The sequence below is a fragment of the Triticum aestivum genome, chromosome 1B, assembly GCF_018294505.1.
Source record: "Triticum aestivum cultivar Chinese Spring chromosome 1B, IWGSC CS RefSeq v2.1, whole genome shotgun sequence".
Lineage (NCBI taxonomy): Eukaryota > Viridiplantae > Streptophyta > Magnoliopsida > Poales > Poaceae > Triticum > Triticum aestivum.
This window is the reverse complement of record NC_057795.1, coordinates 73,180,479-73,208,429: the sequence shown is the minus strand read 5'-3', so window position 1 is coordinate 73,208,429 and position 27,951 is coordinate 73,180,479. Positions and strand designations below refer to the sequence as shown.

General features: G+C 48.0%; 1 protein-coding gene across 1 annotated transcript; it reads right to left on the bottom strand.

The window, feature by feature from the left end:
* Nucleotides 1-25,064: 25,064 nt before the first annotated feature.
* LOC123087160 (uncharacterized) lies at nucleotides 25,065-27,767 on the bottom strand. Its single transcript, XM_044509080.1, is given in 5 exon segments — nucleotides 25,065-25,282; nucleotides 26,062-27,043; nucleotides 27,046-27,287; nucleotides 27,468-27,509; nucleotides 27,624-27,767. Coding segments are annotated over 4 exon segments (1,266 nt in total). The 5' UTR covers nucleotides 27,497-27,509; nucleotides 27,624-27,767; the 3' UTR covers nucleotides 25,065-25,269.
* Between the last annotated feature and the right edge of the window lie 184 nt (nucleotides 27,768-27,951).

The window sequence follows — 27,951 nt, the reverse complement described above, 5'->3', positions numbered from 1 at the left end:
CAACATACGACTTAACATTGAAACTCTCATCGAGACAAAGTTGAGAGTAAAGGTAAATTGTAAAATTAGTTCGTGGGTTAAGAGTTTTAGTATTTTAAAGTTATAAATTTACAAACATTTTCCATGTGGCAGTATTGATTTCGTCTTCTTTTATGTGTACATGTGAATTTAGAATCATGTACATTTATTAGGTAGACACATTGTATCCTAAATTTTATTTTTGAGGTGCTACAGCGGCTAGGGCACTCGGCCCTTTAAGCTTGGCTGGCGGGTCCGTTGATTCACCTCCCCTCTACATGTCGCTCAGGCGGCCGGTTGCGGGAAGGAGGGTCCTGGCGCCTCGGTTTGGGCTAGTAGTTTAGGTTAGGTTTTCTTTTTTGCAGGGGTGGTGTTTAGCCGATGGCGACACTTCATCTTCAAGATGGTCTTCCGGACTTTGATCCTCCTTGAGTTCGTCCATCAGGACAGAGTTGACGGAGCTCCGACGTAGATCCCTGTCGTCTCTTTGGGACGGTGGGGTTAGAGTTTGTCGCCGTACGTGACAGCGAGATTTTGTGTCCGACACTTCAATTGATTCAAGGGGTCAATGACGACAAGTACAACTCTAGAACGCTTGTCCTTGGAGATACATGCATGAAGACTTTTCAGTTGTCATTGACAGCCGAGCGGCGACATCGGTGATAGTTCCCGCTTTGGTGGTGTAAAGTCCTTGATGTGATTTTTATACTACTCACTCCGATCCATACTATCTGTCGCAGCTCTAGTACAACAAGTAATATGGATCGACGAGAGAAATAGATTGAGTACTTTCGATAAAATAAAATAAATGAAGGGGCGACCATGCTGTCCGGATCCCTTGCAAAATAGGGGAACCGAGGAGAGCTTCCTACAAATTAAACTCGTAGAGAATTTGGAAGACGAAGATAGACCCTGTGGTGTCGCTGCGGGAGGCCGGCCGTACGCCATCATGAAAAATGGGACAGCAACGTCGGGGATGGGTTGGCCATGACGAACGCGGTGACGGTGGTTGAGCCCGGCCGGACCTCCCGCGCCGGCTAACTGGCTGACCGACCGGCCCATCGGTCTCGCTTTTGTTCTCGTCAAGATTGGGAACTGGAAGCGGCCGGCCGGCAGTCAGTCATTCCTTGTTCTTTCACGTGAGAAGACAACGTCACTTCTTCTAGTACAAGGATTAATTAGCGGTGGAACGCACGAGTGATCTGACCATAGACCGTCTCATTTGTTCTCAAAAAGCCATTATGTCCGTCTCATTTGTTCTCATCTTTCCAAAAGCCAACATAACCTGACCATGGACATGGCCTGGAATCGTGGTTACTTTGGTATCAATATAGTGACAACTTTATACATCATCGGATGATACTTTTAAGGAGGAGCAACATTTTATAGAACATACCAACATACGGCTTAACTTTGAAACTCTTGTCGAGACAAAGTTGAGAGTAAAGGTAAACTGTAAAATGACTCGGTGAGTTAAGAGTTTTAGTATTTTACAGCTATAAATTTGCAAACATTTCCCATGTGGCATTATTGATTTCATCTTCTTTATGTGTACATGTGAATTTTACAATCATGTACATTTATTAGGTAGACACATTGTATCCTAAATTTTATTTCGAGGTACTACATCGGCTAGGGCACTCGACCCTCTAAGCTTCGCTAGCGGATATGTTGATTTGCCTCCCCTCTGCCCGCCGCTCAGACAGCCGGTGGCGGGAAGGAGGATCCCGACGCCTCGGTTCCTGCTAGTAGTTTAGGTTATGATTATTATTATTTTGCAACGGCGGTGTTCGGGTAGATGGCGACACTTCATCTTAAACTAGTCTTTCGGGCTCCGATGCTCCTTGGGTTCGTCCACCATGACGGAGTCTCGACGGAGCTCTGCGCAGATTCCTGTTGTTTCCTTGAGGTGGTGAGGTTAGAGTTTCTCGCCGTACGTAACAATGAGGTTCCGTGTCCGACACTTTCAAGGGCTCAATGGCAACGATTACAGCTATGGGCCGCTGGTCCTTGGAGATCGTGCATGAAGACTTTACCACTGTCATCAATAGCCGGCTCTGATGGAGGAGTGGTGACATCGCCAATAGTTGTTGTTTTGGTGGTGTAAGGTCCTTAATGTGATTTTTATTATGTTTGGATTCAGATGAGCATTTATACTACTCACTTCGATCCATATTACTTGGTCTAGCCTTAGTATAATTGTACAAACACACACAACTGCCTCTCCCAAAAAAGCGTAGGGTTTCCTCCATCTCCTGTTGGCGCCGCCGCCAGTCCGCCTCGTCTCTGGTGGCCTTAGGTCCATGGCGGCATGGTGGATACTGGCCCTTGCCGGTGGGAGTGCTTTGTCTTTAGATGTTCCTTCGAGTTTTGTTACGGTTTATGTCTTGCTCGGGAACACGACACGGGGGCGCCTCCCTCAAGATGGAATAAGCTTCTCCCCGGCTAGCCCCCGTCCCGGTGGTGCGTCTAGCATTGTCGGTGTGTGTGTGGAGATGTGTCTCCAGCAAATCTGTCATTGGTAGATTTGCTCGGATTTGGTCGTAGTTCGTCACGTTCATGCGTCTTCAAGTTGGATTTTTCCGATCTACGCTACTCTTCAACGGCAGTCGTTGTTGTTCTGGTGCGCTAGTCCTATATGGCCTTAGCACGGCGATTTCCCGACTGTCTACTAGAACAAGTTTTGCCCGGCTGCGGAGGGGCGATGACGAAGGCGCGGCTTTGGCTCGCTTCAATGCTTGTAGTCGTCGCTAGGTGGTCTACGGATCTGGATATAATTTTTATTATTTCTGGTGTTTGTTATACTGCCGTGATTGAGGAATAAATCGGAAGTTTTCTTGGAAAAAAACTGTACAAATGATATGGATTGGAGAGAGTAATAGATTAAGTCCCTTTTTTGAGAGTATAAAAAAATGGAGGGTCGATCATGCTGTCTGGATCCCACCGTCAAGGTCAAAATTGGTCCATGGCGAGGCATGCCTGGCCGTGAGCGGCTCGTTCGCCGGCGGCTCAGCGTAGGTGGCCGGACGACCGCGAGAGGAGGGTCCAAGGCACGCAGTGTATCTGCGCGACGCACGCCAAGCGAGTTGGGCGCCGCAGCGGTTGGTGGTAACGTGCGCGCGCGACCACCCAAGTGTGGTCATGGTGGTCGGCTTCATGCTGGGAGCTATGGGCGCAGAATCAAGAGGGGGAAGAGGGCGTTAGGGGCGCGACCTTACACCGATAGCGGAACGGGTGTCAGGGAGGTCCACGGTGGCTTGGGGCGGTCGAATCTAGGAGGTCAACGACGACAACCGTGGCGGATGACGGGGTCCTGGGCGTCGTCTACGGGTGTCCCCTGCCCGATTCAACGCGTGTGCTGGACGAGAGCTGGCCTGAGGTGCTCATGGACATGCTCCTTTGTCTCGAGCTAGCCTCTGGCGGAAGGAATCATCCGATGTGCTTTAACAACATTGAATCGAAGCGGCGGTCTGAGGTCGGAGGCGGGGAAGATGTGCCGTGGCGCTCGGCACTGATCGTCTCTCGTCAAATTAGTTGGCTTTTAGGATGAGGGCATCTCGAAGAGCTTCCTGGCGAGGTGGAGGCGCTTGGGGTTGCCGTTGGCCGCGCGGAGACGAAGGCAGCAGCGACGGTGGCACTCTTCGGAGGTGAGAGAGGGAGAGGCCGCGAGGGAGGGAGGGAGGGAGAGGGAGGGATGGATGGAGGGAGGGCTGCCGTGCGCGGGGAGCTAGTGGCGGCCACACACGGTCTCTGGGCAGCCGGCGGTCGCTGTCGTGGTACTACGTCTGACAGTAGAATATGGGGTAGGTATGGAGAGGCAAGATCCTAGCTATGGAGTAGTTGTATACGCAAGAGATTTACGAGTTCAGGCCCTTCTCGAAGGAAGTAACATCCCTACGTCTCGGAGCCCGGAGGCGGTCGACTGGATTATATGCGTATGAGTTACAGGGGTGCGAACCCTTCTGCCAGTGGAGGGGGGTGGCTTATATAGAGGATGCCAAGACCCTAGCCAGCCCACGTAGCGGAGGGTTTAAAGTACATTAAGGCCTGGCGTTACTGGTAACGCCTTACATAAAGTGTCATCATGACCATAAAGACTACTTAATTACAGACCGTTTGGATAGAGAGTAGATCTTGAACTCCTGGTGGTCGAGTGAGTCTTCATGGTCGAGTGTCTTCAAGTTCGTCGAGTGTCTTCCAGTCCGTCGAGTGGAGTCCCTCTAGGTCGACTGGAAGACGGCTTCTTCTAAAGATGTCCTCGGGGTGGGTACCTTGGACAGGTCCATGACCCTACCCCAGGTACATGACTTCATCATTAGCCCCCGAATGGATCGATGTTTGAGTGAGGAAGGAGTTGATAATCTTTCCGACCTGTTTTCTGGTGCTGTAAATGTGTCTTACGCTGGATCAATGACTTTTAAGTGAGGGTGTCAACTTTTCTTTCAGTCGCCTTGATCCATTCTTTATATATGTCGAGTGAACTTTATGAACTTGGAGATTTCCGAGCGACGAATCGCAGGAGATCTTCCATCTGACAAGTTGCCCTGCGGTTAGCAGATTTAGTGGGATCCGAATTTCGAGAAGCGCGCGAAGCGGAGAAGGCCGCGGTACTCGGATAGGATAAGGCAGAGACGCCTCGATTCCCGCGCCGCCTTTTTCTCCACGTATCGCTCGCGCGGCTGTTTCGGGATTTGACAGGATTGCCTGGGCCTACCAGTCAACCACTCGGAAGCGACTCCATATAAGGAACCGGGCGGAGGTTTTTGAACAGTGCTCCCTCATTTTCCCCTCCCCCGTCTTCAGATTCATCCGCTGCGCTTGCTATCTGTTCAGCGCCACTGCCCTGTACCAGCCTCGTCGGCGACAATGGTGAAAGAGAAGACGACGGCTTTGGAGCGGGCGAAGAAGGCGACGGCGAAGGCGAAGGGGAGAGCGACCAGTCGGGGCGGATCCTCGTCGTGGTCCCGCCTGCCGCAAGGTTGGATCCAGGGGGATTGGATCCGCTCGACCATCACCCAGAAGGATCTCGACGACCTGGCCAACGAAGGGCTGATCAAGCACGGGGCAGCGAGGCTTCCGGGGACGGAGTGGCAGCCGCAGCCTCAGGAGGGTGAGTGTGTCCTCTTAGCGACTCATGTCGATCGTGGGTTTTCTCTGCCGCCGCATCTTTTCTTTCAGGGGTTTCTGAACTTCTTCGGGGCTTAGCTCCACCACTTCACACCCAATTCCATTGCCTATCTCGCCGCTTTCGTGTCTTCGTGCGAAAACTTCTTGGGTTGTCGGCCGCACTGGGGCCTTTTCAAACACATATTCACTTGTCGCTCTCAGATGGTGAAAAAGGCTAATCCAAATGACGAGAGAACCCAAGTAATCCAGATGTGCGGGGGTCTTGGGGTCCAGATGAGGAGTAAGAGTGCCTTTCCAGCTATGACCCTTCCCGAGTCAGTTAGGGGGTGGCAGTCGACCTGGTTCTATTGCCAAGACCAGTCGACACCAGGGCAGTCGACTGGGCTCCCTCCCTTCTCCATGAGTCGAGTGAACAAGCCGTCTTCTCTGAAAGTAGTTCCGGAGGAGAAGGCTCAGGTTAAAATGTTGATGGAGCGTGTAGTCCAACTCATTCGCGACGGTGTGACTGGCATGGATCTTCTGGAGGTTTTCCTTCGACGGCGCATCCAGCCACTCCAATACCGGGACCACCCGATGTGGTTGTACTCTGGTGCTGAAGACACCACTCGGGTCCACCCAGAGGAGGTCGACGATGTCACACTGGAGAGGTGGATGACTGCCATCACAGGGAACAAGGACAACCCTCGTGGGGCCATGAGGATCCCGCCACTCAACCAGTCTTATGAACCAGACAAGGTATGACCACTTATCTCCGACTGTAATCATGTTTCGTCCATTCTATTTTGCTGCAGATCAGTCGATCGACTTTTGTCTTGTTTGTTGTCCTTCAGGCTACCACTGAGTTGTATTCGATGCCCAACGGGGCGCAAGCACAAACCGAGGAGGAGTAAGGAAGTGGAGGTGAAAGTCAGGAGGAGCGGGAATCGGATGGCGATGAGGGTGACGAAGATGCAGGCTCCAATGAGGAGGAGGAAGTTGCGCCTCCCTGTTCTGAAAGAAGGTCCAAGCTTGCCCATGACCCTGCAGTCGAGCGCGGCAAGGGGGCCGCGCCTATTGTGCAATCGACCAAGCGTCCTCGGGTGACCTCTCCGGCACCGACTGAGAAAGCGTCGAAGCAATCTCGAGTGGTGCCGTCGAAGCCGACGAAGGCTTTGCCGAAGATGAAGATGGTGATTCCCACTATTTCTGGGTAATGACATAACTTGTGTCCTCTTGTTTCTCATGGATTTATTCTTGGTCGATTCGTTAGCTGACCGACTGATTTCTGAAACTGCAGTGCTGCTACTTCTGATACCTCGGCCAGACCTAAAGATCAAAAAATGGAGGATGCCATCACTTCCAACCCTGGTATGACCTTTGAAGTTTCGTTTTCAGTCGGTGGGATCTTCGTTTTTAACTTTGACTCTTTTCTGCAGCTCCATCTAATATCATCATTGATCTTCCTGATGATGATGAAGACGAGGAACCACTGAGGCAGAGGAGGAATAGGAGAGCGTCTACTGGCAAGGCAGCTCAGGTCGTATCAGCACCTGAGACGTTGGTTGCGGAGGGGGACAACGTCACTCGGCCTACCGTATCCTTTGCGGTGCCGCTGACGAGTGCTCGCCCTTCGTCGTCGAGTGCTGGTCAGCCTTCACTTTTCTCTACCCACCACGTCCCTGAAGACCAAGCAAGCACTGCTAAAGAAGCCATACGCCAGGCGGGGGTTATGATGGAGCAAGTGAATGCGATCCGAGACGCCAGTCAAGCAGCTTATGACGCCAGTTCAGCCCTTCAGAGCAATGTTCGGGTTGGTCGGTCACTGCCTGTTCTGTTAGGATATGGTATCTGAAAACTTTTCTTTCTAAAAATCTTAGTATCTGTCGTACGCCCAGTGGGTGTGTCGATTGAGATTCTGGATTGGTGGGGGCACACTGAGTGCACCCACTGGGTGTAGTCCCCAAGGCTATGGTCGATTGCTGGCAGTGGACCATAGTCTTTATGTCTTGAGTTTTTTTTCATTACTGTCTTCACTCGATCTGGTCGAATGGAATCATAAACCGGTGGGGGCACGCTGAGTGCACCCACTGGGTGTAGTCCCCGAGACTGTAGTCGACTGCTGGCAGTCGACTATGGTCTGAAGAACACCCTCTCTCTTTTTTTTGGTCGACTGACTGACTCTGAATCTAGCTGATAGAACTAGTGGGGGCACGCTGAGTGCACCCACTGGGTGTAGTCCCCGAGACTACAGTTGAATGTTTAGATTCGGCTGTAGTCTTAGAAATACTACGATTTTTCTCTTAGTCACTCGGAAGTGACCTATCTTTGACGTCTGTCGATTGTTTTTTTGCAGAAATCTTGCGAGCTTGCAGCTCGTTATACTGAATTGGAGAACAAGCATATCCAGCTCGAACTTGACCTGAAGCTTGTCCAGGAGAACTTCACGAAGGCGAAGGAGGAGGAAAAATGTATGTTTGGTGAGAATCTTGATGACTGCCTTTGCTTCTTGTCCATCCCCGAGTCTGATCTTACTGTGATTTTACAGATAAACTGAGGGATTCTCTGAAGAAGAAGGATCTTGACCTCGCTGAGGTGCAGAAAGCAGCTTCCGAGAAGACCAGGCTCGCAAAAGAAAAGTTGGCTTCAATCAGCAAACTTGAAGAGGAAAATACTAATCTGAAAGCTGCTCTCGACGTGGCCAACCAGGAGGTCACTCGACTGAAGAATGACAAGATGGTCCTGAGTGACAAAGCTAGTGAACTGGTGGGAAAGAAGAATGATCTGGAGGCTTATCTGGGAGGACTCGCCAAGAAGCTATTCCTCATGCTTGAAGGTAACCCTTTGTATCTGACAGGCTTTTTAATTTTGGCCTTACCACCAAACTGCTGCCTTAACTTTGGGGTTGTGTCTACAGAGTTCTGCCAGAACTTTGAGGAGGAGACTGGTCGACTGGAGACGAGCCTAGATCCCATCAACTCTCCTGTGAAGGATAAAACCACCATGAACGTGCTCCGACTCGGGTCTCGCGTTGATGCTATTGTTGACTATCTTGCAAGGCTGAAGGTTGCGACATCACGCATCAACATGGCGCTCTGGCTAGGAGAAGCACTTCGGAATGACCTTGAGTCTCTGATGACTCGACTGAACGAAGTTCCAAGTCGAGTGCAAGAATGGAAGAAGTCTTCTGCCAAGTGCGGTGCCGGCGTTGCTCTATCTCTGGTCCGTGTTCACTGCAACGATGCGCGAGAGGACAAGCTGGCAGCTCTCAAGGTGGCCAATACCAAGAATCATGACTTCTGATCCTTCATGGAGACCTTCATCGCTGCTGCCACTAGGATCGCAGATGGAATCGACCTGGATGAGTTCGTTGCGCCTTCCAGCCCTCCATAGGAGGGGTAAAAAACTTCTATGCTTGATGCTTTAAATTTGCCTCGGAATGCTGAGTGGTTTTTGTAACCGATAAACTTTAACAGGCTTGGTGCCTGAGCACTTCTGGATCCGTAAGATGTTATCTGAACTTAGGTTTGCCGTTGAATATGTTTGCTTCTGCCTTCGAATGATCATCATCCTTTGCTTGGAGTATGTACTAGTGTTTGTGATGCTCTTTTGCAGGTAGGGACGAAGCACAAATTGCAATCGACTTGTACTCGTCATGCTTAGGCGAGCGCTGGGCTGCAGCTAAGCCCCCGAGTGGGAGGTCTGCTCTCCACTCGGTAGGATTTTCAAAAACTTAGGCGAGCACTGGACTGCAGCTAAGCCCCCGAGTGGGAGGTCGGCTCTCCACTCGGTAGGATTTTCAAAAACTTAGGCGAGCAATGGGCTGAAGCTAAGCCCCCGAGTGGAAGGTCTGCTCTCCACTCGGTAGGATTTTCAAAAACTTAGGCAAGCACTGGGCTGCAACTAAGCCCCCGAGTGGGAGGTCTGCTCTCCACTCTGTAGGATTTTCAAAAACTTAGGCGAGCACTGGGCTGCAGCTAAGCTCCCGAGTGGGAGGTCTGCTCTCCACTCAGTAGGATTTCCAAAAACTTAGGCGAGCACAGGGCTGCAGCTAAGCCCCCGAGTGGGAGGTCTGCTCTCCATTCGGTAGGATTTCTGTGGCGTACCTCTGAAGAAGAAGGTAACAGTCGACCTGCACCTCATCTTTCTTGCGGGTCGCACATTGTGTTTGTGGCATAGCTCAGAAGGAGAGGGTAGCAGTCGACCTGCGCCTCGTCCTCCTTGCGGAACGCACGTTGTATTTGTGGCGTAGCTCGGAAGGAGAGGGTGGCAGTCGACCTGCGCCTCGTCCTCCTTGCGGAACGCGCGTTGTATTTGTAGTTAGGCGAGCGCTATGCTGCAGCTAAGCCCCCGAGTGGGAGGCTGGCTCACCACCCGGTAGGATTTTGTTGAAACTTAGGCGAGTACTTGGACTGTAGCTAAGCCTCCGAGTGGGAGGCTGGCTCACCACTCGGTAGGATTTTGTTGAACCTTAGGCGAGTACTTGGACTGCAGCTAAGCCTCCGAGTGGGAGGCTGGCTCACCACTCGGTAGGATTTTGTTAAACTTAGGCGAAACGGATTCGCAGCTAAGCCTCCGAGTGTGAGGCCGGCTCACCACTCGGCAAGGATTTTTTTTATACAAACTTAGGCGAAACGGATTCGCAGCTAAGCCACCCACTGGGGGACTGCTTTATGTGGACAAAAGAAACAACAATCACTAGAAAAATTATAAAGCTCTTGTCTTTGATAAATAAACTACAGAAGTACTTTTATTACAACTCATCCGAGTGAATACTTAAGTATAAAAGGGGCGGAGTAGCTCCGCGTTCCATGCTCGGGGCTCGTTGATCTGGTGCTCGACATTGTAAAGGCGGTACGCCCCATTGTGGAGAACTTTGGTGATGATGAAGGGACCTTCCCAAGTAGGGGCAAGCTTGTGTGGTTTCTGCTGATCCACTCGGAGAACTAAGTCTCCCTCTTGAAAGGCTCGACTCTTCACGTTTTTGGCGTGGAATCGACACAAGTCCTGCTGATAAATGGTCGATCGGATCAGGGCCATCTCTCTTTCCTCTTCTAGGAGGTCGACTGCGTCCTGCCGGGCTTGCTCTGCTTTAGCTTCGGTGTAGAGTTCGACTCGGGGTGCGTTGTGAAGCAGGTCACTCGGCAAAACTGCTTCAGCTCCGTAGACCAAGAAGAACGGAGTCCTCCCAGTCGACCGGTTAGGCGTGGTCCTTAATCCCAAAAGTACCGACGGAAGTTCGTCGACCCATGCACCAGCTGCGTGCTTGAGATCGCGCGTTAATCGGGGTTTCAACCCTTTGAGAATTAAACCATTCGCTCGTTCTGCCTGTCCATTCGACTGGGGGTGAGCGACTGAAGCATAGTCGACTCGTATACCCTAAGATGTGCAGAAGGCTCTGAATTCCTCAGAATCGAAGTTTGATCCATTGTCTGTGATGATGCTGTGTGGAACTCCATATCTGAATACCAATTCCCTGATGAAGCTGACAGCAGTGCCGGCATCAAGATTCTTGATGGGTTTAGCCTCAATCCACTTGGTGAACTTGTCGACTGCTACCAGCACATGGGTGAAGCCGCTTCTGCCTGTTCTCAGAGGTTCAACCATATCCAATCCCCATACAGCGAAAGGCCAGACGAGTGGGATGGTCTTCAAGGCTGAAGCGGGCTTGTGTGACATATTGGAGTAAAATTCACACCCTTCACATTTGTCGACTATTTCCTTTGCCATTTCATTCGCTCTTGGCCCGTAAAATCCCGCTCGGTATGCTTTAGCCACGATGGTCCGAGAGGACGCATGATGACCACAGGTCCCCGAGTGGATATCATCAAGGATTATCCGACCTTCTTCTGGCGTTATACACTTCTAGCCAACTCCAGTCGCGCTTTCTCTGTACAACTGTCCCTTTATCACGGTAAAGGCCTTAGATCGGCGGATGATCTGACGAGCCTCTTCTTCATCTTCTGGGAGTTCTTTCCTCAGGATATATGCGATGTACGGCACTGTCCAGTCGGGAGTGATGACCAGTGCTTCCATGATCAGGTCGACCACCGCTGGAACTTCTACTTCAGTCGGATCTGTGAGACTTTTTGGCTGCGGAGCTTCTTCGGTAAAAGGATCTTCCTGAACTGATGGAGTATGAATATGTTCCAGGAACACATCGCTGGGAATGGCTTCTCTCTTGGAACCTATCTTTGCCAAATCATCAGCTACTTGATTCTTTAGTCGGGGTATATGATGGAGCTCTAGCCCTTCGAATTTCTTTTCAAGCTTTCTCACTGCATTGCAGTATCCAGTCATGGCTGGGCTTCTAACGTCCCACTCCTTCATCACCTGATTGACCACCAAATCTGAGTCGCCATAAACCATAAGGCAATGGACGCCGAGTGAAATGGCCATGCGCAACCCATATAAAAGCGCCTCATATTCTGCTTCATTGTTGGAGGAATCAAAGTGAATCTGGAGCACATATCTGAGCTTATCTCCTCGGGGGAAAACTAATACTACCCCAGCACCGGAACCATTCAACATCTTAGAACCGTCAAAGAACATGGTCCAATGCTCCGAGTGAACTTGAGTCGGCTGCTGTTGTTCAATCCACTCGGCGATGAAATCTGCTATTGCTTGGGACTTAATGGCTTTCTTTGCCTCAAACTTGATATCAAGGGGAAGGAGTTCAATCGCCCATTTTGCCACTCGACCAGTTGCATCTCTGTTATGCAGAATCTCTGACAGTGGGGCGTCGCTGACGACTGTAATGGAATGATCAGAGAAATAATGAGCAACTTTCTTCATGGTCATGTAAATCCCATACACAAGCTTCTGATAATGAGGGTATCTTTGCTTCGATGGGGTCAAAACTTCGGAAAAATAATATACAGGGCGCTGAACTTTGAAGGCTTTCCCTTCTTCTTCCCGCTCGACCGTAAGCACTGTACTGACGACTTGTCCTGTGGCTGCAATGTAAAGCAACAAAGGCTCTTTGCTAATTGGGGTAGCAAGCACCGGCTGGGTGGAGAGCAGAGATTTTAGCTCTGCAAACGCTGCATCAGCTTCCAGAGTCCACTCGAACTTGTCTGACTTCTTCATCAGTCGGTAAAGAGGCAATGCCTTTTCACCGAGGCGAGAGATGAATCGACTTAACGCGGCCAAGCATCCAGTAAGCTTCTGGACATCGTGCACACGCACAGGGCGTTTCATTCGGAGTATTGTACTAACTTTTTCTGGGTTGGCATCGATTCCTCGTTCGGAAACGAGAAAACTGAGTAACTTTCCGCCAGGGACTCCGAATGTGCACTTTGATGGATTAAGCTTGATATCATACCTCCTGAGATTGGCAAATGTTTCAGCTAGGTCTGTCAACAGGTCGGAACCCTTCCGTGACTTGACCACAATATCATCCATGTACGCTTCCACATTCCGACTGATTTGAGTGAGTAAACACTTCTGAATCATCCTCATGAACGTGGCTCCGGCATTCTTGAGGCCGAACGGCATGATGAAAGCTGTCTTGATTTCATCGGGTCCGTACAGACGGATCTGATGGTACCCGGAATAGGCGTCTAAAAAATATAATCTCTCACACCCCGCAGTCGAGTCGACAATTTGGTTGATGCGAGGGAGAGGAAAATGATCTTTCGGGCAGGCCCGATTGATATGTTTGAAATCAATGCACATGCGAAGTGAATTGTCCTTCTTGGGGACCATGACAACATTGGCGAGCCACTCGGAGTGGTAAATCTCTCGGATAAACTCTGCTGCCAGGAGCCGAGCCACCTCTTCGCCAATGGCCTTTCTCTTCTGGATGGCAGAGCATCGAAGATGTTCCTTGACAGGTTTTACCTTTGGGTCGACTCGTAGGCGATGCGAAGCCAGCCCCCTGGGAACATCCGGCATGTCAGCAGGCTTCCATGCGAAGATGTCCCAGTTCTCATGAAGGAACTGGATGAGCGCTTCTTCCTATTTGGAGTCGAGTGTTGTTGAGATATGAGTCGGAGCAGCATTGGGGTCGGTCGGGTGGATGTGAACCGGCTTTGTCTCGCCAGACGACTGAAACGCTGATTCGGTAGCAGGCTTCTTGGCTCGCAACAAATCACTCGGATCTACGGTTTTCTAGCTCTACCACTGCCATATGAGCGTCGGCGATCTTTGAGCCCTTCTAAAAGCACTCTTCTGCCTTTTTTCGATTGTCGGTGATGGTGATCACCCCTTTGGGACCAGGCATCTTCAGTTTGAGGTACACGTAACATGGTCGAGCCATGAATCGTGCATAGGCTGGCCTGCCCAGAATGGCGTGATAAGCACTCTGGAAATCCACAACTTCAAATGTTAACTTTTCTTTGCGGAAATGTTTTGAATCACCGAAAACCACATCAAGAGAAATTTGGCCGAGTGACTCAGCCTTCTTTCCAGGAATGACTCCATGAAACTCATGTTGCTAGAGCTGGGTCTGGACATCGGAATGCCCATTCCCTTTAGCGTCTCCGCATACAATATATTCAATCCACTGCCACCGTCCATCAAAACCTTAGTCAGTCGAGTGCCTTCGATGACTGGGTCGACCACCAAAGCTTGCCTCCCAGGGGTGGCTATGTGTGTCGGGTGATCAGACTGGTCGAATGTAATGGCGGTCTGAGACCATTTCAGGTAGCTGGGCATCGCCGGAGCAACCATATTCACCTCACGATTGATGACTTTCAGTCGACTTTTGCTCTCCACATCAGCAAAAATCATCAGGGTGGAATTGACATGGGGGTAAGCTTCATCACTGTCCTCTTTGTCCTCAGCCTTGTCCGACACCTTTTCCTTATCTTTGAGTTGTTTTCCTTGAAACTGCTGGATTAAGAGCCGGCACTGGCGAGTGGTATGTTTCGGGTAAATGAAATTACCCTCTTCGTCTTTCTTCGTGTGGATGTGGCATGGCAAATCCATCACGTCATTCCCTTCCTTATCCTTCACCTTCTTGGGGTTCCAGGATCCTTTGGGCTTCCCTTTGAACTTGCCCTGAGTCACGGCCAGGGCTTCTCCAGGAGCGGCTGGCTCGGCTTTCCGCTTCTGCTTCCGACTGGAATTTCCTTTTTTCCGACTGGCTCGGCTTGTACTTGCCACTCTGGAGTCGATCCTCTTCTTCACCATTGGCGTATTTGGTGGCAATATCCATCATTCGACTCAGGGTCATGTCTCCGGTCCGACCAAACTTCAAACTCAATTCTCTGTTCTTAACGCCTTCCTTGAAGGCACATACTGCTTGGTGATCAGATACATTCTCCACTGTATGATGCAACATGATCCACCTCTGAATGTAATCTCTCAAGGTCTCATTTGACTTTTGCACATAGACTTGTAGCTCGGTCAAACCTGCTGGTCGCTTGCAAGTCCCTTCAAATGTCCTGACAAACACTCGGGCAAGATCCTCCCAAGTGTAAATGCTGCTAGGTGCCAATTGATTCAGCCAGGCTCTGGCCGAGCCCTCCAGCATAAGTGGCAGGTGTTTCATGGCTACTTCATCATTGCCACCGCCAATCTAAACAGCCACTCGGTAGTCATCAAGCCAAGTATCGAGCTTGGACTCACCGGTGAACTTACTCACCCCAGTCGCCAACCTAAAGTTGGGAGGGATCACTGCGGCTCTGATGGCTCTGCTAAAACATTCTGGTCCTGAAACATGAACCTTGCTACTGGTGGGCGCATCTCTGTCATGTCCTTCACGGTGAGCTCTGTTCCGGTCAACCAGACCTTGCACGATAATGGACCTCGCATCAAAGCCTGGTTCCCTGGGGTCGACCGGAGCCCTTCGCCCAACACTGTGCTGGCGTCTGTCATCTTGTTGCCGAGGGGCATAAGACCCACCCCTTGGGGGAGGAGTGGGCACTCGATGCCGATCATCGCGATCGAATCTGTCATCATATTGATCACGTCGACCCCCACGTCCCTCACGCCGCGGAGGCGATCTTGGGCTACGAGCCGACTGAACTGTATTCGCAGCGACGGATCGACTGTGAATTCTATTGTGTGACTGTGACACAGCTGAATTCTGATCTCCCGCTGCTCGGAGCAAATCTCTAATCTGCATCAAGCCTCTACCAGCCTCTGACTGAGAGGGCTGAATTGACTCTGCTATACGGGCTGCAGCTGCTAGATTCTGAATTGGGGTTCGATATACCTGAGTCGGCGGCGGAAAGAGTTGACGTCGACTGGAGTCCGGTACTCGTTGCCGCGCGCGCTCGTCGAGTGCTCGCTGGAGGTTCTCTAGTCGAGTGCGTTCAGCCAAGTTGGCCAAACGCGCGTCCTCCAAGGCGCGAGCCTCGGGAGTTTCTCCTACGATAGGAGTATGCAGAGCATCCATGTTCCGGTGGCGAAGGTCTTCTCTTTGCGACGAAGTGAGTGGCTCGGGTTGATACTCCTCGTGGACCCGAGCTGGGTCGCCTCCACCGTCCCCTCCGTCGATGCGGGGTAAGCCGGGAGGACTACGAGGCCCATTGACCATCAGGGCCTCCGCCGCTGGATCACTACTGTCGCACTCGGATGCAGTCTCTACGGAGCCAGTCGACAGATCGAACATGCCGTGGAGCGATTCGTCGGGCTCGATCGCCGCGACTTGGGTGGTGGCTGATTGGCGAGCCACTGCGTGTCTCACCCACCGCTGAAGCCTCGACCGACCAGAGCGCTTGCGCTAACGGGAGACAGGGAGAGAGGACGACACAGGAGTCGACCGATACGGAGCCGACGGTTACCGCAGCAAGACGCCGCGGACACACGCGCGAAAGTGCGTTGCCCCGCGGACGGGAAGCGCGTCGATGTCGAGTGGAGCCTCCTGGAGCCAAGCGGAGTCGTCGGCGATGAACGTGAGCGCGCCGAGACGGATCTCGCGACCCTCGACCAGAACTCTGCCAGGAACCATGATGAAGGCTATCGGAAGAATTGCAACTTCTCCAATAAGTCGCTAAGACACCTGCCCCACGGTGGGCGTCAACTGTCGTGGTACTAAGTCTGACAGTAGAATAGGGGGTAGGTATGGAGAGGCAAGATCTTAGCTATGGAGTAGTTGTATACGCAAGAGATTTACGAGTTCAGGCCCTTCTCGGAGGAAGTAACAGCCCTACGTCTCGGAGCCCGGAGGCGGTCGACTGGATTATATGCGTATGAGTTACAGGGGTGCGAACCCTTCTGCCAGTGGAGGGGGGTGGCTTATATAGAGGATGCGAAGACCCCAGCCAGCCCACGTAGCGGAGGGTTTAAAGTACATTAAGGTCTGGCGTTACTGGTAACGCCTTACATAAAGTGTTATCATGACCATAAAGACTACTTAATTACAGACCATTTGGATACAGAGTAGATCTTGAACTCCTGGTGGTCGAGTGTCTTCAAGTTCCTCGAGTGTCTTCCAGTCTGTCGAGTGGAGTCCCTCTAGGTCGACTGGAAGACGGCTTCTTCTAAAGATGTCCTCGGGGTGGGTACCTTGGACAGGTCCATGCCCCTACCCCAGGTACATGACTTCATCAGTCGTCGAAGTTGAGAGAGAGATAGGTCGTGAGGTAGAGGGAGATTGGTGGGAGGTGAGAGATAGGCCATGGGGGCCCACATGTAAGTGAAAGGGAGAGAGGGTGAGAGAAAGAGTTTTTCCTTTTATTTTTTTCTGAGTGGGCCCCACATGTAAGTGACACACGGAGGCAGGGGCAATATGTCCAATAAACGCCCCTAGACGGTCAAAGCCCTTTGACCGGATGGTAACGGTAACGACACAGAAGAGTATTTTTATAAAGGAAACTAACGATAGAGGGGCAAATTTGAGCATGCTTCGAAATTAGGGGCAAATCTGAGTAGTGGGTTCAAGTTGTTTGGCAATAAGCCATGTCCGTGCCCGTGCGGTGGTGACCGGCCTCGGCGCGCTAGGTCTGGTCCGTGCTGGGCACGGGGGTGTGTGCCGGCCAGAGTTCGTTCTCGCGTTCGTGTCGTGAAGGAGCCGCATGCACAAGGGTTGTTGCGGTCTGTTGGAGGCAGCGCACGGGCTGGTGCTGCATGTTAGTTAGCTGAACGGCCGGGTCGTAAGGCCGTTGAGAGCATGGTACGGATGCGTTGGAAGTGAACTTGCATGCAAATGGTGGCTGTGCGTGGTGGTTGTGCGGCTCCTGCTGTTAGTGCGGGCATGTAGGTCGTGAGTTAGTGGCAATAGAAATAGGATCAGGTAGTTGCCTGCGTGCGTGCGTGAGTGCTAGGTGGTGTTAGTGGCTTACGCATAGGTCCTGCCTATATAAGGAGCCGAGTGGAATACAAGAGAGAAAAAGGCGTTCGTCGCCGGCGGGACATCCGTCGCAGCGGGCGTTTGTCGCCCGGCAAATGTCCCCTCATGTTCTTGTCTAATCGTCCGTCGATCCTCGGTTCGGTTCCAACACGAGTTAGGGCACAAATGTAAATGTTTCCAAATAATATGGATTGGAGAGAGTAATAGATTGAGTCACTCTTTTGAGAATATAAAAAATGGTGGGTCGATCATGCTGTCCGGATCCCTTGCAAAATAGCCAGAACCAAGGAGAGCTTTCTACAAATTAAAACTCGGAGGGAACTTGGAAGACGAGGTGAGGAGTCGAGGAGACAGAGCATGTGGTGTCGCTGTCGGAGGTCGTCCGTACGCCCTCACGAAAATGCGACAGCGACGTCGGGGCTGGGTTGGCCATGACGAACGCGGTGACGGTGGTTGAGCCCCGCCGGGCCGGGCCGGACCTCCCGCGCCGGCTAACTGGCTGATCGACCGGTCCATCGGTCTCCGCTTTTGTTCTCGTCAAGATTGGGAACTGGAAGCGGCCGGCCGGCAGTCAGTCAGTCCTTGTTCTTTCACGTGAGAAGGTAACCTCACTTCTTCTAGTAGAAGGATTAATTAGCGGTGGAACGCACGGGCAACCTGACCATGGACCGTCTCATTTGTTCTCACAAGCCAACATATCCGTCTCTGTTGCTGTAGAAAAGAAACATATCCGACTCTCGTTTTTTTTTGGGAGAACCCTGAGTTTCTGACTCGACCGAGTTAGGAGCATGTTTCTTTTTCTTCTGAAAATGGTTTAGACCCATTATATAAGTTTATCTGAAGTATACAACACTCTAAGCATACAAAAAATTAGATTGAAGTTTCTGGACGACTGAACCAGAAGAGTCGTCGACGACGCGCCGTTATCGCCTCTCCCCTACATGGTTTTACCTTGTCGGTAGCATATAGAAAGTCCTCATGCACGTGCCCAAGTACCAATACGTTAGAGCTGCAATTGTCGCCGCTGAAGCAAATCTGAAAGGCATGACACCATATCTTGCCCGTCATGTGCGTAAGGCGTGAAACGCTAACCGTCATCTCAGTGAGACGACGGGAATTTGCACCAGAACTCCGTCTCGGCGGACAAAATCGAGGAGGTTCGCACCTCATAAGACCAGACCGAATATGAAGCGACATCATTCGTCCGAGCATCGCCTGTGAGTGGACTATAAACTAAACTACTCCCTTTAATAAAAAAATTGTCTTATATTTTGATAAAAGGGAGTATGAGCCATATCCATGGCACTGGGAATCCCTCCCCGCCATCGGCCTCTAGAGCGGCGTACATATGAGACGAATCCACGAACTCGCCGGTGGAGCCTGGACGGGACAAGTTCTTCGCCCTAGCAAACCGCCTTTGCACTAGGATATATGAACCCCTATCTTCAATCAATAAAATATTACTAGCAAAACGGCCCCTATGTTGCAACGGAAAAAAAAATCATAATCTCCAATAGCCATGACATCATTTTGCTACATCACCGATTACATGGTCAATATTGTTTTCAGTTTCATTGACATTTTTTAATACACGAACTTTTTTTAAAGGACTGTGATATCTAGTTTAAAAATGGCGCTGAATGGGAATCGAACCCAGACCCTCTCATACAAAACTAAGCTGCAACATCCAGCTGCACTAGCACACTTAACTGATTACATACAACTTATATGCTAGTTGTATCTTCCCGAGACAGCAAAATTACCGCCTCGTTTCGCTCGATCGAACGAGCGTTTTCAACTCGGCTCTATCGTAGGAGCGCTGAAAACGCTTCCATTGATTTTCTTTCTCCCGGTTTTTATTTTCAAATCGGTTTTCTTATCTCTTCGGTTTTACACTAGTTAATTTACGTGGGAAGAAAAAAAGCACTTAAAAGGGGAGTTGAACTCAGGTCTAATGCGTGTCTACTATGCCTAATAACCAACTCATCCACCTTAACTTGTTGTCCATAGTATGTAAACAACGGAATTTGAACCCTTCTTTTTTCTACCATGTCAACAAAAAGCTTAATTTTAGGCTTGATAACTTTGGCCGAGCAGCATGATAACTATCACATATGCATGCTGATAACTTCAAACATTAACACCCTGGTTTAAAAAATGACATGATAAAGCTAGTAACTATATCATATCATGAGAAGGCCAGTAACTATAGCATGGAAATCACAGTAAATTTAACATGTGCAACATCATAACTTTGCACAAAATTTAACGTGCACGCGGGGTGGGGGTGGGGGGGGGGGGGATGTTTGAACAACCCCCTTCCCCTTCGTGAAAGTTACCATGGCGTTTTGGTGTAGGTTATGGTTTTGAGAGGAAACCTGGTAGCATACAAAAAGAGGGCGAAAAAACATGAAGTTTTGACATACTACATCCCATGTTTCAAATTACCGCGATGTTTATAGAGTTATCAAGTTTCAGTTCATCTATTATCATGCAATTTACACGTATTACTAGGGGTAATTGTTCCAACAATTTTTTTTCCTAGATCAAAATTACCGCAATGTTTCCCTAAAAAAATTACTGTGGTGTTTATATATCAGTTCTTCGGTTTATGTATTACCATGTTATTTGCACATAAGTTACCAGGATTATGTTTTTCAACCACCTTTTCCACTTTTGATCAATGTTACCTTGGTGTTTATACCCAAGTTATCAGATCTACAGTTCATATATCATCATGGCACTTACACACAAGGTGTATATTTTTCAACAATTTTTGCCCTTCGTCCAAAAATGTTATCACGCTGCTTATTCTTATATTACCATGCTATTTTCACATAAGTTATCAAGGGTGCGTTTTTAAACAACGTTTTCCTCTTTCGTCACCGCGGTGTTCTGTACGTAAATTATCGGGTATGCGACACATATATTACCATACCATTTACACATAAGTTAGCGAGATTATGTTTTTCAACAAAAAATCTAGGTCAAAAAGTTACCATCATGTGTTGTATAAGTTATCAGATCTACAGTTCATATATCATCATAGTACTTACACACAAGGCGTATATTTTTCAACAATTTTTGCCCTTCGTACAAAAATGTTATCACGCTGCTTATTCTTATATTACCATGCTATTTTCACATAAGTTATCAAGGGTGCGTTTTTAAACAACGTTTTCCTCTTTCGTCACCGCGGTGTTCTGTACATAAATTATCGGGTATGCGACACATATATTACCATACCATTTACACATAAGTTAGCGAGATTATGTTTTTCAACAAAAAATCTAGGTCAAAAAGTTACCATCACATGTTGTATAAGTTATCAGTTAAGCGGTGATTATATTGCCGTGTTATTTACATAGAAATAACCGGTGGCACATTTTTAATACACGTCTTGGGTCAAAGTTATTGTGATGTTTGTAAGTATGTTATCAAGCCCAGGGAGTGTAAATTATTATCTTATTTACACATGAGTTAACATGGTTACGTTTTTCAATAACTTTTATCTTCGGTGCAGAAGTTACCATGGTGTTTATATGGTGCTTATTACCATGTTTTTTAACAAAATTACCGTGGTGTTTATAAGTAGTATGTTTTCCCGTTCTCGTCTCCGTTGCATAGCCTCCTCCCACGGCCGCCTATATTTCTACCCAAGTTATCAGATCTACAGTTTGTATATTACCCTTCTATTTACATAAGTTATCGATTGCATGTTTTTAACAACTCCCCACCCCTTCAAAGTTACCTAGAGTTATCAACTCTGCGGTTCGTATATTATCATGTTATTTACACTGAAGTTATCAGAGTTGTTTTCAACAAAAAATTTCCTCAAGGTCACAGTTACCACGGTATTTATACCTAAATTATCAATTCTTTGGTGCATATATCACCTTGTTATTTAAACAGAAGTTTTTTGGGTGCATATTTTGAACATTTTTTTCTCTGGTCAATTATCATACTTTCCAAGAAAAGTACCGGGTCAAAAAAAATACCAGAGAAGAGAAAAATGGAATAGAGGAAGGGTGGACTCTTCGGGCCATTCAACGTTGCAGGCTCGCGAACGTGGTTGGGGTCAACGTGCTTGATGGGAGCAAACCCTCACCGGCAAGCTAAGCGGCTGCCGGAGCTGTGTAGGCAGGGTCATCGGTGGACATCAGGGAGGCGCCGAAGGCCACAACCGTCAGGGCAGATGGGGTACAGCGAAGGAGATGCATTTCCAGCGGCGATGAGCAACGGATCGAGCCAGACGGCCGGTGGAGAGGTGCAGGCGGGGGGCGGCGGCGGACGTCAAGGAGTCGTCGAAGGTCGCGACCGTCGAGGCGGGTGGAATCCAGTGGAGGAGCTCCCGTCGGATGGGATAACAGAGAGAAGAAGGAGATGAGACAGAGAGAGGGAGGAAGGAGGATGGAGGGGAAAGAAAGAGCAGGGAGGTGCAGTGCGGTCTGGCTCACCGACGACGGCTCATCGGAGGGGGCGCGGCAAGGTGGCGGCGACGTGGCGCGGTTGAAGCTCGGGGATGGGGCACGCTCGAGTGTTGCGATGCGAGATGCGTGACGTCGCTCGCTCGATTTGGATCAAAACGAACGACATCCAGATGGTGTGGTGTTTTTGCAATCTGGCACATGGTTGCCAAATACATATTTCGTTTTTTAAATCATGAACATTTTCTCGAACATTTTTTTTCAAAATTGCAAACATTTATGAATATACGGACATTTTTCAAAAATTACGAATATTTTTTGAATATACAAACATTTCATGGTATATTGAAATTTTTATTTAAAAATTCACATTTTTAAAATTGTCAAACTCTTTTGAAGTACCAAATTATGTAAAAAATAAAAAAAGAAAACGATAAAGAAAAAAAAGAAAACGAAAATTGAAAGCAGGCCGCCTGCATATCTGCCAGCCCAAACGAGGTGTTGCGTCTTCTTCTAACGCGCAGAGCGTAGTATAAAAGGTCCCTACTGCATGAGCTGGCCAGGCGGGGGATTCCCACTATGTGAAATGTTTTTCTCCTCTTATAGGTGGTATCGGTGGATAATATTTTATAACTTTGAAACAATTAATGTGATGTACTACAAGAAGCACTTATGACTATACCTAGTAATAAATTTATAAGTGTTTCTCGTGGTACGTAACATTAGTTGCCCTTAAAGTTGTAAAATGTTACACACAGATGCCACCTATAAGCTACAAAAAAATGTTTCACAAAGGGTCTCGTCTGGGCCGGCCCATGCAGTGGGGGCCTATCTGCACTTTGCGCGCTGGAAGAAGATGCAGCGCACCCGTTTGGGCCGGCCCATGTCCGGACGGCCTATTTTCGAAATTTTGTTTTTATTCTTTTCTTTTCCGGTTTTGTTTTTTACTTTAAATAATTTGGGACTTCAAAAAAGTTTGAAAAAATCATCATTTTTAAATCAAATATTTATAACTCATAAAATGTTTGTGGATTCAAAAAATATTTGCGACTTTGTATAATATGTTGGCTTACTCAATTGTTTTTTGCAATTTTGAAAACAAATGTTCAGAAAATCAAAAAAATGTTCATGATTTTTTTAAGTTTGTGTATTGAAAAATGTTAGTAAAATTGAACAAAAATTTTCCAATTGAAGATTTGTCCATGAATGTAAAAATATCCTAAAAATTTAAAAACTGTTCGTGACTTACGAAATAGTTTATTTATTCGTAAATGTTCTCTGATTCATAAAATGATCGTTAAATCAAGAAAATGTTCATTAAAGCAAAAAATTGTTTGTAAATTTTAAAAATGGTTCCACCAATTTCCAGAAAAATGTTCGTCGACTCTAGAAATGTTCACCAATTCAAGAAAAAATGTTAAAAAATGTTCACAATTTTAAATAAAATGTTTTCAAATAGTATAAACTGTTCATGAATTCAAAAATCTTCTTGATTTTAGAAAATGTTTGAAAATCTGTAAAAGTGTTCACGAATTTGAAAAATATTCACAATTTCGAATATGTGCACGAGTTTAAAAAAATGTTCATGATTTCACAAAATTGAGAGTGCTAGTGTATCTCGATGATGCAGCAAAATGTGGTCATGGCTATTGTATATTAGTTTTTTTTTTCCTTTCATTGCAACGCACGGACCCTTTTGCTAGTAGATATAGATATAGATTCATTCATTATTCCTCTCTCGTTTTACTCGTGTACTCCTTGACACGTTGTCATCATCTTTCCTCTCATTGAGAGATAGGCCACACGAAGGAATTATAGGCCTCGCTCTTCCTAACGACGGCCGCCCTCGCACTAGAGCTGATGCCCACCAATCCATTTTATTGTTATAAACACCCGTAAGTTGGAAGTTGTATATGTCACTAGTGCGGTAGTGCCTAACTGCCTATCACCACTATCAGGTTACTAACGGATTGACGCTTTTGGTTTTTCTCCAGGTGAAGGAACGGCTGCTCTGCAGTTCTTGCTGAGTTTGTCGCATCACATCGTGTGTTCACCAGTGTACCCGGGTTTCTGATGTTAGCAAAGAAATGGATATGCACAAAAGAAACTCTAATGTTAGCATACCTCAGAGTCACTGGATATCTACTCTGTTCATAGTGTAGCAATTACAGCACATCGGAAAACAACTAATATACTCCCTCTCTCTCAGTTTACAGGGCGTGCGCGTACCTCTAGGTCGTCAATTTGACCAACCTAATACAAGTCATATATTACAAAAAATATAGCAATATAAACTTCAGATGTTCTATTTTCAGAAGATATAATTTTTGTGTTATATAATTTATATTAGGGTGATAAAATTGGCAACCTAGGTATACGCGCAGGACTTGTAAACTGAGACGGAGGGAGTAGTAGCTTGCAGGTTCCAAAGATTCCTGCCATTTTCTAAGCTCATGGCGTGTGAAGGGCGGCATGCTTCTTCAGCTGGTACCATCAAGATATCAACAAACAATGGCAGAATAACCAACGAAAAAACTACATCGGCGGCGATCCTACAGTTAACGAGGCTGCTGTGCATTATTGGATACATTATGGATGTTCCATGGTCTCAATGGAGAATCTGAAAAACAACACTTGTTTTTCAGAACTCCTATTTAACCAAGGTTCAAGCTATCTCCGCTCTCTGAAAGATACTCCCTCCCTCCTAAAAAACGTCTTACATTATGATGAGGGAGTACTGTACACATCCAGGAAGATATTTTATTAAGTAATAAACAACAAGGCACACCAGCCTCTGAAAGATTGGATAGACATGCGCAATAGCCAGGCACTGATCCAGCGCTCGTCCGTCGTGCTGGGCAGAACACAACTAAACCAGATAACCATCTCGATTGATCGCAGGGAGAATGATTGTTTGTTCAGCTGGGCACTTGCAGAGTCAAAAATCCCACTTCCACAAAAGGCATTAGTTTGGCAGTCCTGACCTGATGACCGAGAACATCAACACCGTTGACCGAGAACTTTCAACGGATGAAAACTAGCTATTATGCTAAAAGAAAAACTCCGACTAGTAAGCTACTACACATTCCTGCAAATACCACATTGACAAGCAGAGCAAGCGGTGGAACCACAAGACCGCGACGATGCAAGTGGATCAGTCAGCATAACTACTCCGTTCCAAAATAGATGACCCAACTTTATACTAAAGTTAGTATAAAGTTGGGTCATCTATTTTGGAACGGAGGGAGTAGTAAACATGCATACAGGGAGTCATCTTCATGAAACCAATATCTCGGTCGCAAATAGTCATGGTACCATAGGCATAGGAGTACCTGCTCGAGCTACATACCATCATAACTAATCCACTACGAGTTATAATAAAGACTGTTAGAACTGCTACTAAGGAAATGCAGCTCCCTGATCTCCCTTGACGACACCATTGTAGCTGACCATCCAAAAGCTTCCTGCTATCCTCCTCCTTCACATGCCATTCCTGGTTGAAGGAAACAGAGGAAGGATCAGGATAGAGTAGAGGTAATTCAGCATCATAGCGTTTTATTATCATTTATCACTCAAATGCTACGTGCATTCAGAAATCAAAAGAATGGACTTGGTCCAGCAACATAGGTTTTCTTTATCAAAAGCTATAGCCAATACAGCTTAAATGTCCTTATATTGCAGACCAACATGTTTCCATTTCAGTAAAACAAAAACCTGATCGTACAAGGAGAAATGTCTGACACACAAGCACAAATTACCCACTGTTAGCTTGGAATGGCCACTTGTATTGCAACAGGGGAAAAAAATCACAGTTCATGCATAAACTCAAACATACCTGCCATGTAAAATGTACAATCCATGTAAAAAGAATCCACTAAACAACAATCAGACAGAAAAAAACAAGTACTAACATACTAGTGCATAAGTATCAGGAAAGACAGTCACATAAGTTCAGCAAAAACAAATCTCGTAAGCTTGAGGCTCACAGTATAAAGGTAGGCAGTAGAAAATTACACAACGATTAAAGAAATGGCAAACTAAAATTACAGGATTGATTGGTTTATGATAATATTTTAGGACAATGAAGTACGGTGGTCAATGTGATAACAAGGCTACACACGTTCAGCTCTCACACATGTTTTATACTTTTGTAGGTAGCAATAAGCAAGTAGTATTACCCGAGTACACAAGTGATTTCAAGACATCTTAAGGCAAGCATTATGTAATGTCACTTAACTAGTATCGTGATCATATGAAGTCCAAATAGCAAACCTTGCAGTAGCATCCTTCAGCAGAGGGAATATGGGTGGCCAAATCATCATAAAAGGATGGACAGCAATGAAATGCCCATTCTTTATCGGCGTCCCATGCACTTTACGCAGTGTCCTGCTCGTGACGTCCAGATGGAGTGTGCAATTAGACATTTCCAAGAACACAAACTCAGCATTATCCCCCACATGGCTTAAGAAGTGAAAATCAACATCCTCATCCCCAAGCGTATGATCTAGCATCCTCAAATTAGCCCACATCTGACGCAAACAAATGGTATTGACCAGCAACCAGTTGTGCCCCTTGTGGAGCCAGATACAAAGCTGAAGCTCCTTGACATGAACATGGGTGAGATATACACCGGATGCATCATCGGCTCGTGACAAGATGGTGGTATAATGGTGACACTGCACTCCCTGTGGGACCGAAATTTTGGAGAAACTTGAGGCTGGCAATTCCAAGACAATAATGTCGTCACTGAACTTGTCAGCTATATAGATTTTATTGTCAACAAGCAAAACTTTCCGTGGCAACAACAGAAGAGGGATCTTTGTGGTAGATGAGGTATGCATGCACCAGACACCGCGTTGCAACATATACACGCGCACCCTAAAAACTTTATTCTCATCAACCCCCTCCACCAACATGTACACGTAGGACATGCCGCCGGCGCCATCTTCTTTGGAGAGGATTGTACTGAACATGTGGTAACTAGAGTTCTGGACGCTTGGGAGTGGTGGGAGGATGTCCATGTCTCTCCCAGAGCACAGTGGGTGGTGCACTCTATGTCTCCATAATAATCCTTCATAGCGTCCGGTCAAGACACTGCCGCGCCGGCACTCCCTGATCCATTCGTCGCCGTCGACGCCAAAGCTGTAGCTCGCCACGCGGCTGACCACGGCAGCGAGCTCTGGGGGCAGAGGCAAAATCGGGACGAAGCGTGGCAGGACGACTGTGAACACTCATCTTCGGGGACATGGCAAAAGCCAAGGAGGCGGGGCGGATGGCGCTCGCGGAAGCGGCGGAGGAACCGGCGGTCAGAGATGTGGTGGTACCAGCGCTTGCAGACGAGGGAAGCACGCACGAGGGTGGTGGGGAAGCCGACACGGACAATAATCTCCCTGAGGAGGTCGTCGTCTTCGAGCACCTTGGATACCGCGGCAGACATCGACGTCGGGGAATGCTGGTGTGATTCGCCATCCACACACGGTTTCTTCTTTGAATGGACCCTGGAAAACCGGCAGTGACAAGCAGCGTCAATGCAATGGAGCAATTTCTTACTACAAATGTCGTTGCAACACACAGCATCTATCAATAATAAGTAAGGGATAAACAAACAAACAGACTGCGGGTGATGAAATGTGGGGATGGTCAACAGAGATGGAGAGACTGGATGTGGATTGTCTTACCTCCGGAGAATCTCCTTAGCAGAATCCATCTCCCCTCCTCAGCTGACAAGTAAATGTCGGCAGGGTTTGATTAGGGAGGAAAGTTTAGCTAGCTAGGGTTTAATCCATTGAGAAGAGAAAATAAATTGGGAGAGACGAGGAAGGAGAAAGGCTCACCTCAATAGATCGGGAGGGGGTAGAAGAGTCGTCGGTTGCCGCCGCCGGGGACAGGCGCCTGGGATCGCCGCCGCCGGTCGTTTCTCCGGTGGGGCGTTGTGGTGGAGGAGGGGTTGAGCCGAGCCGAGCCGAGCAAGCCGAATATTTTTTTTAGGGGAATGTGTGAAGAAGTTTTTTTTTTTAGCGGAACTGTGTGAAGAAGTGGAGGCTCGCTCATCCTGACAATGGAGGCCCATCCCAGTCCGGACCACCAACTGGATACTCCATGTGGCCCATAAAGCCCATTTAAGGGATAAAGCCGGCACCCCCTTTTTTTGTGTATGAAAAG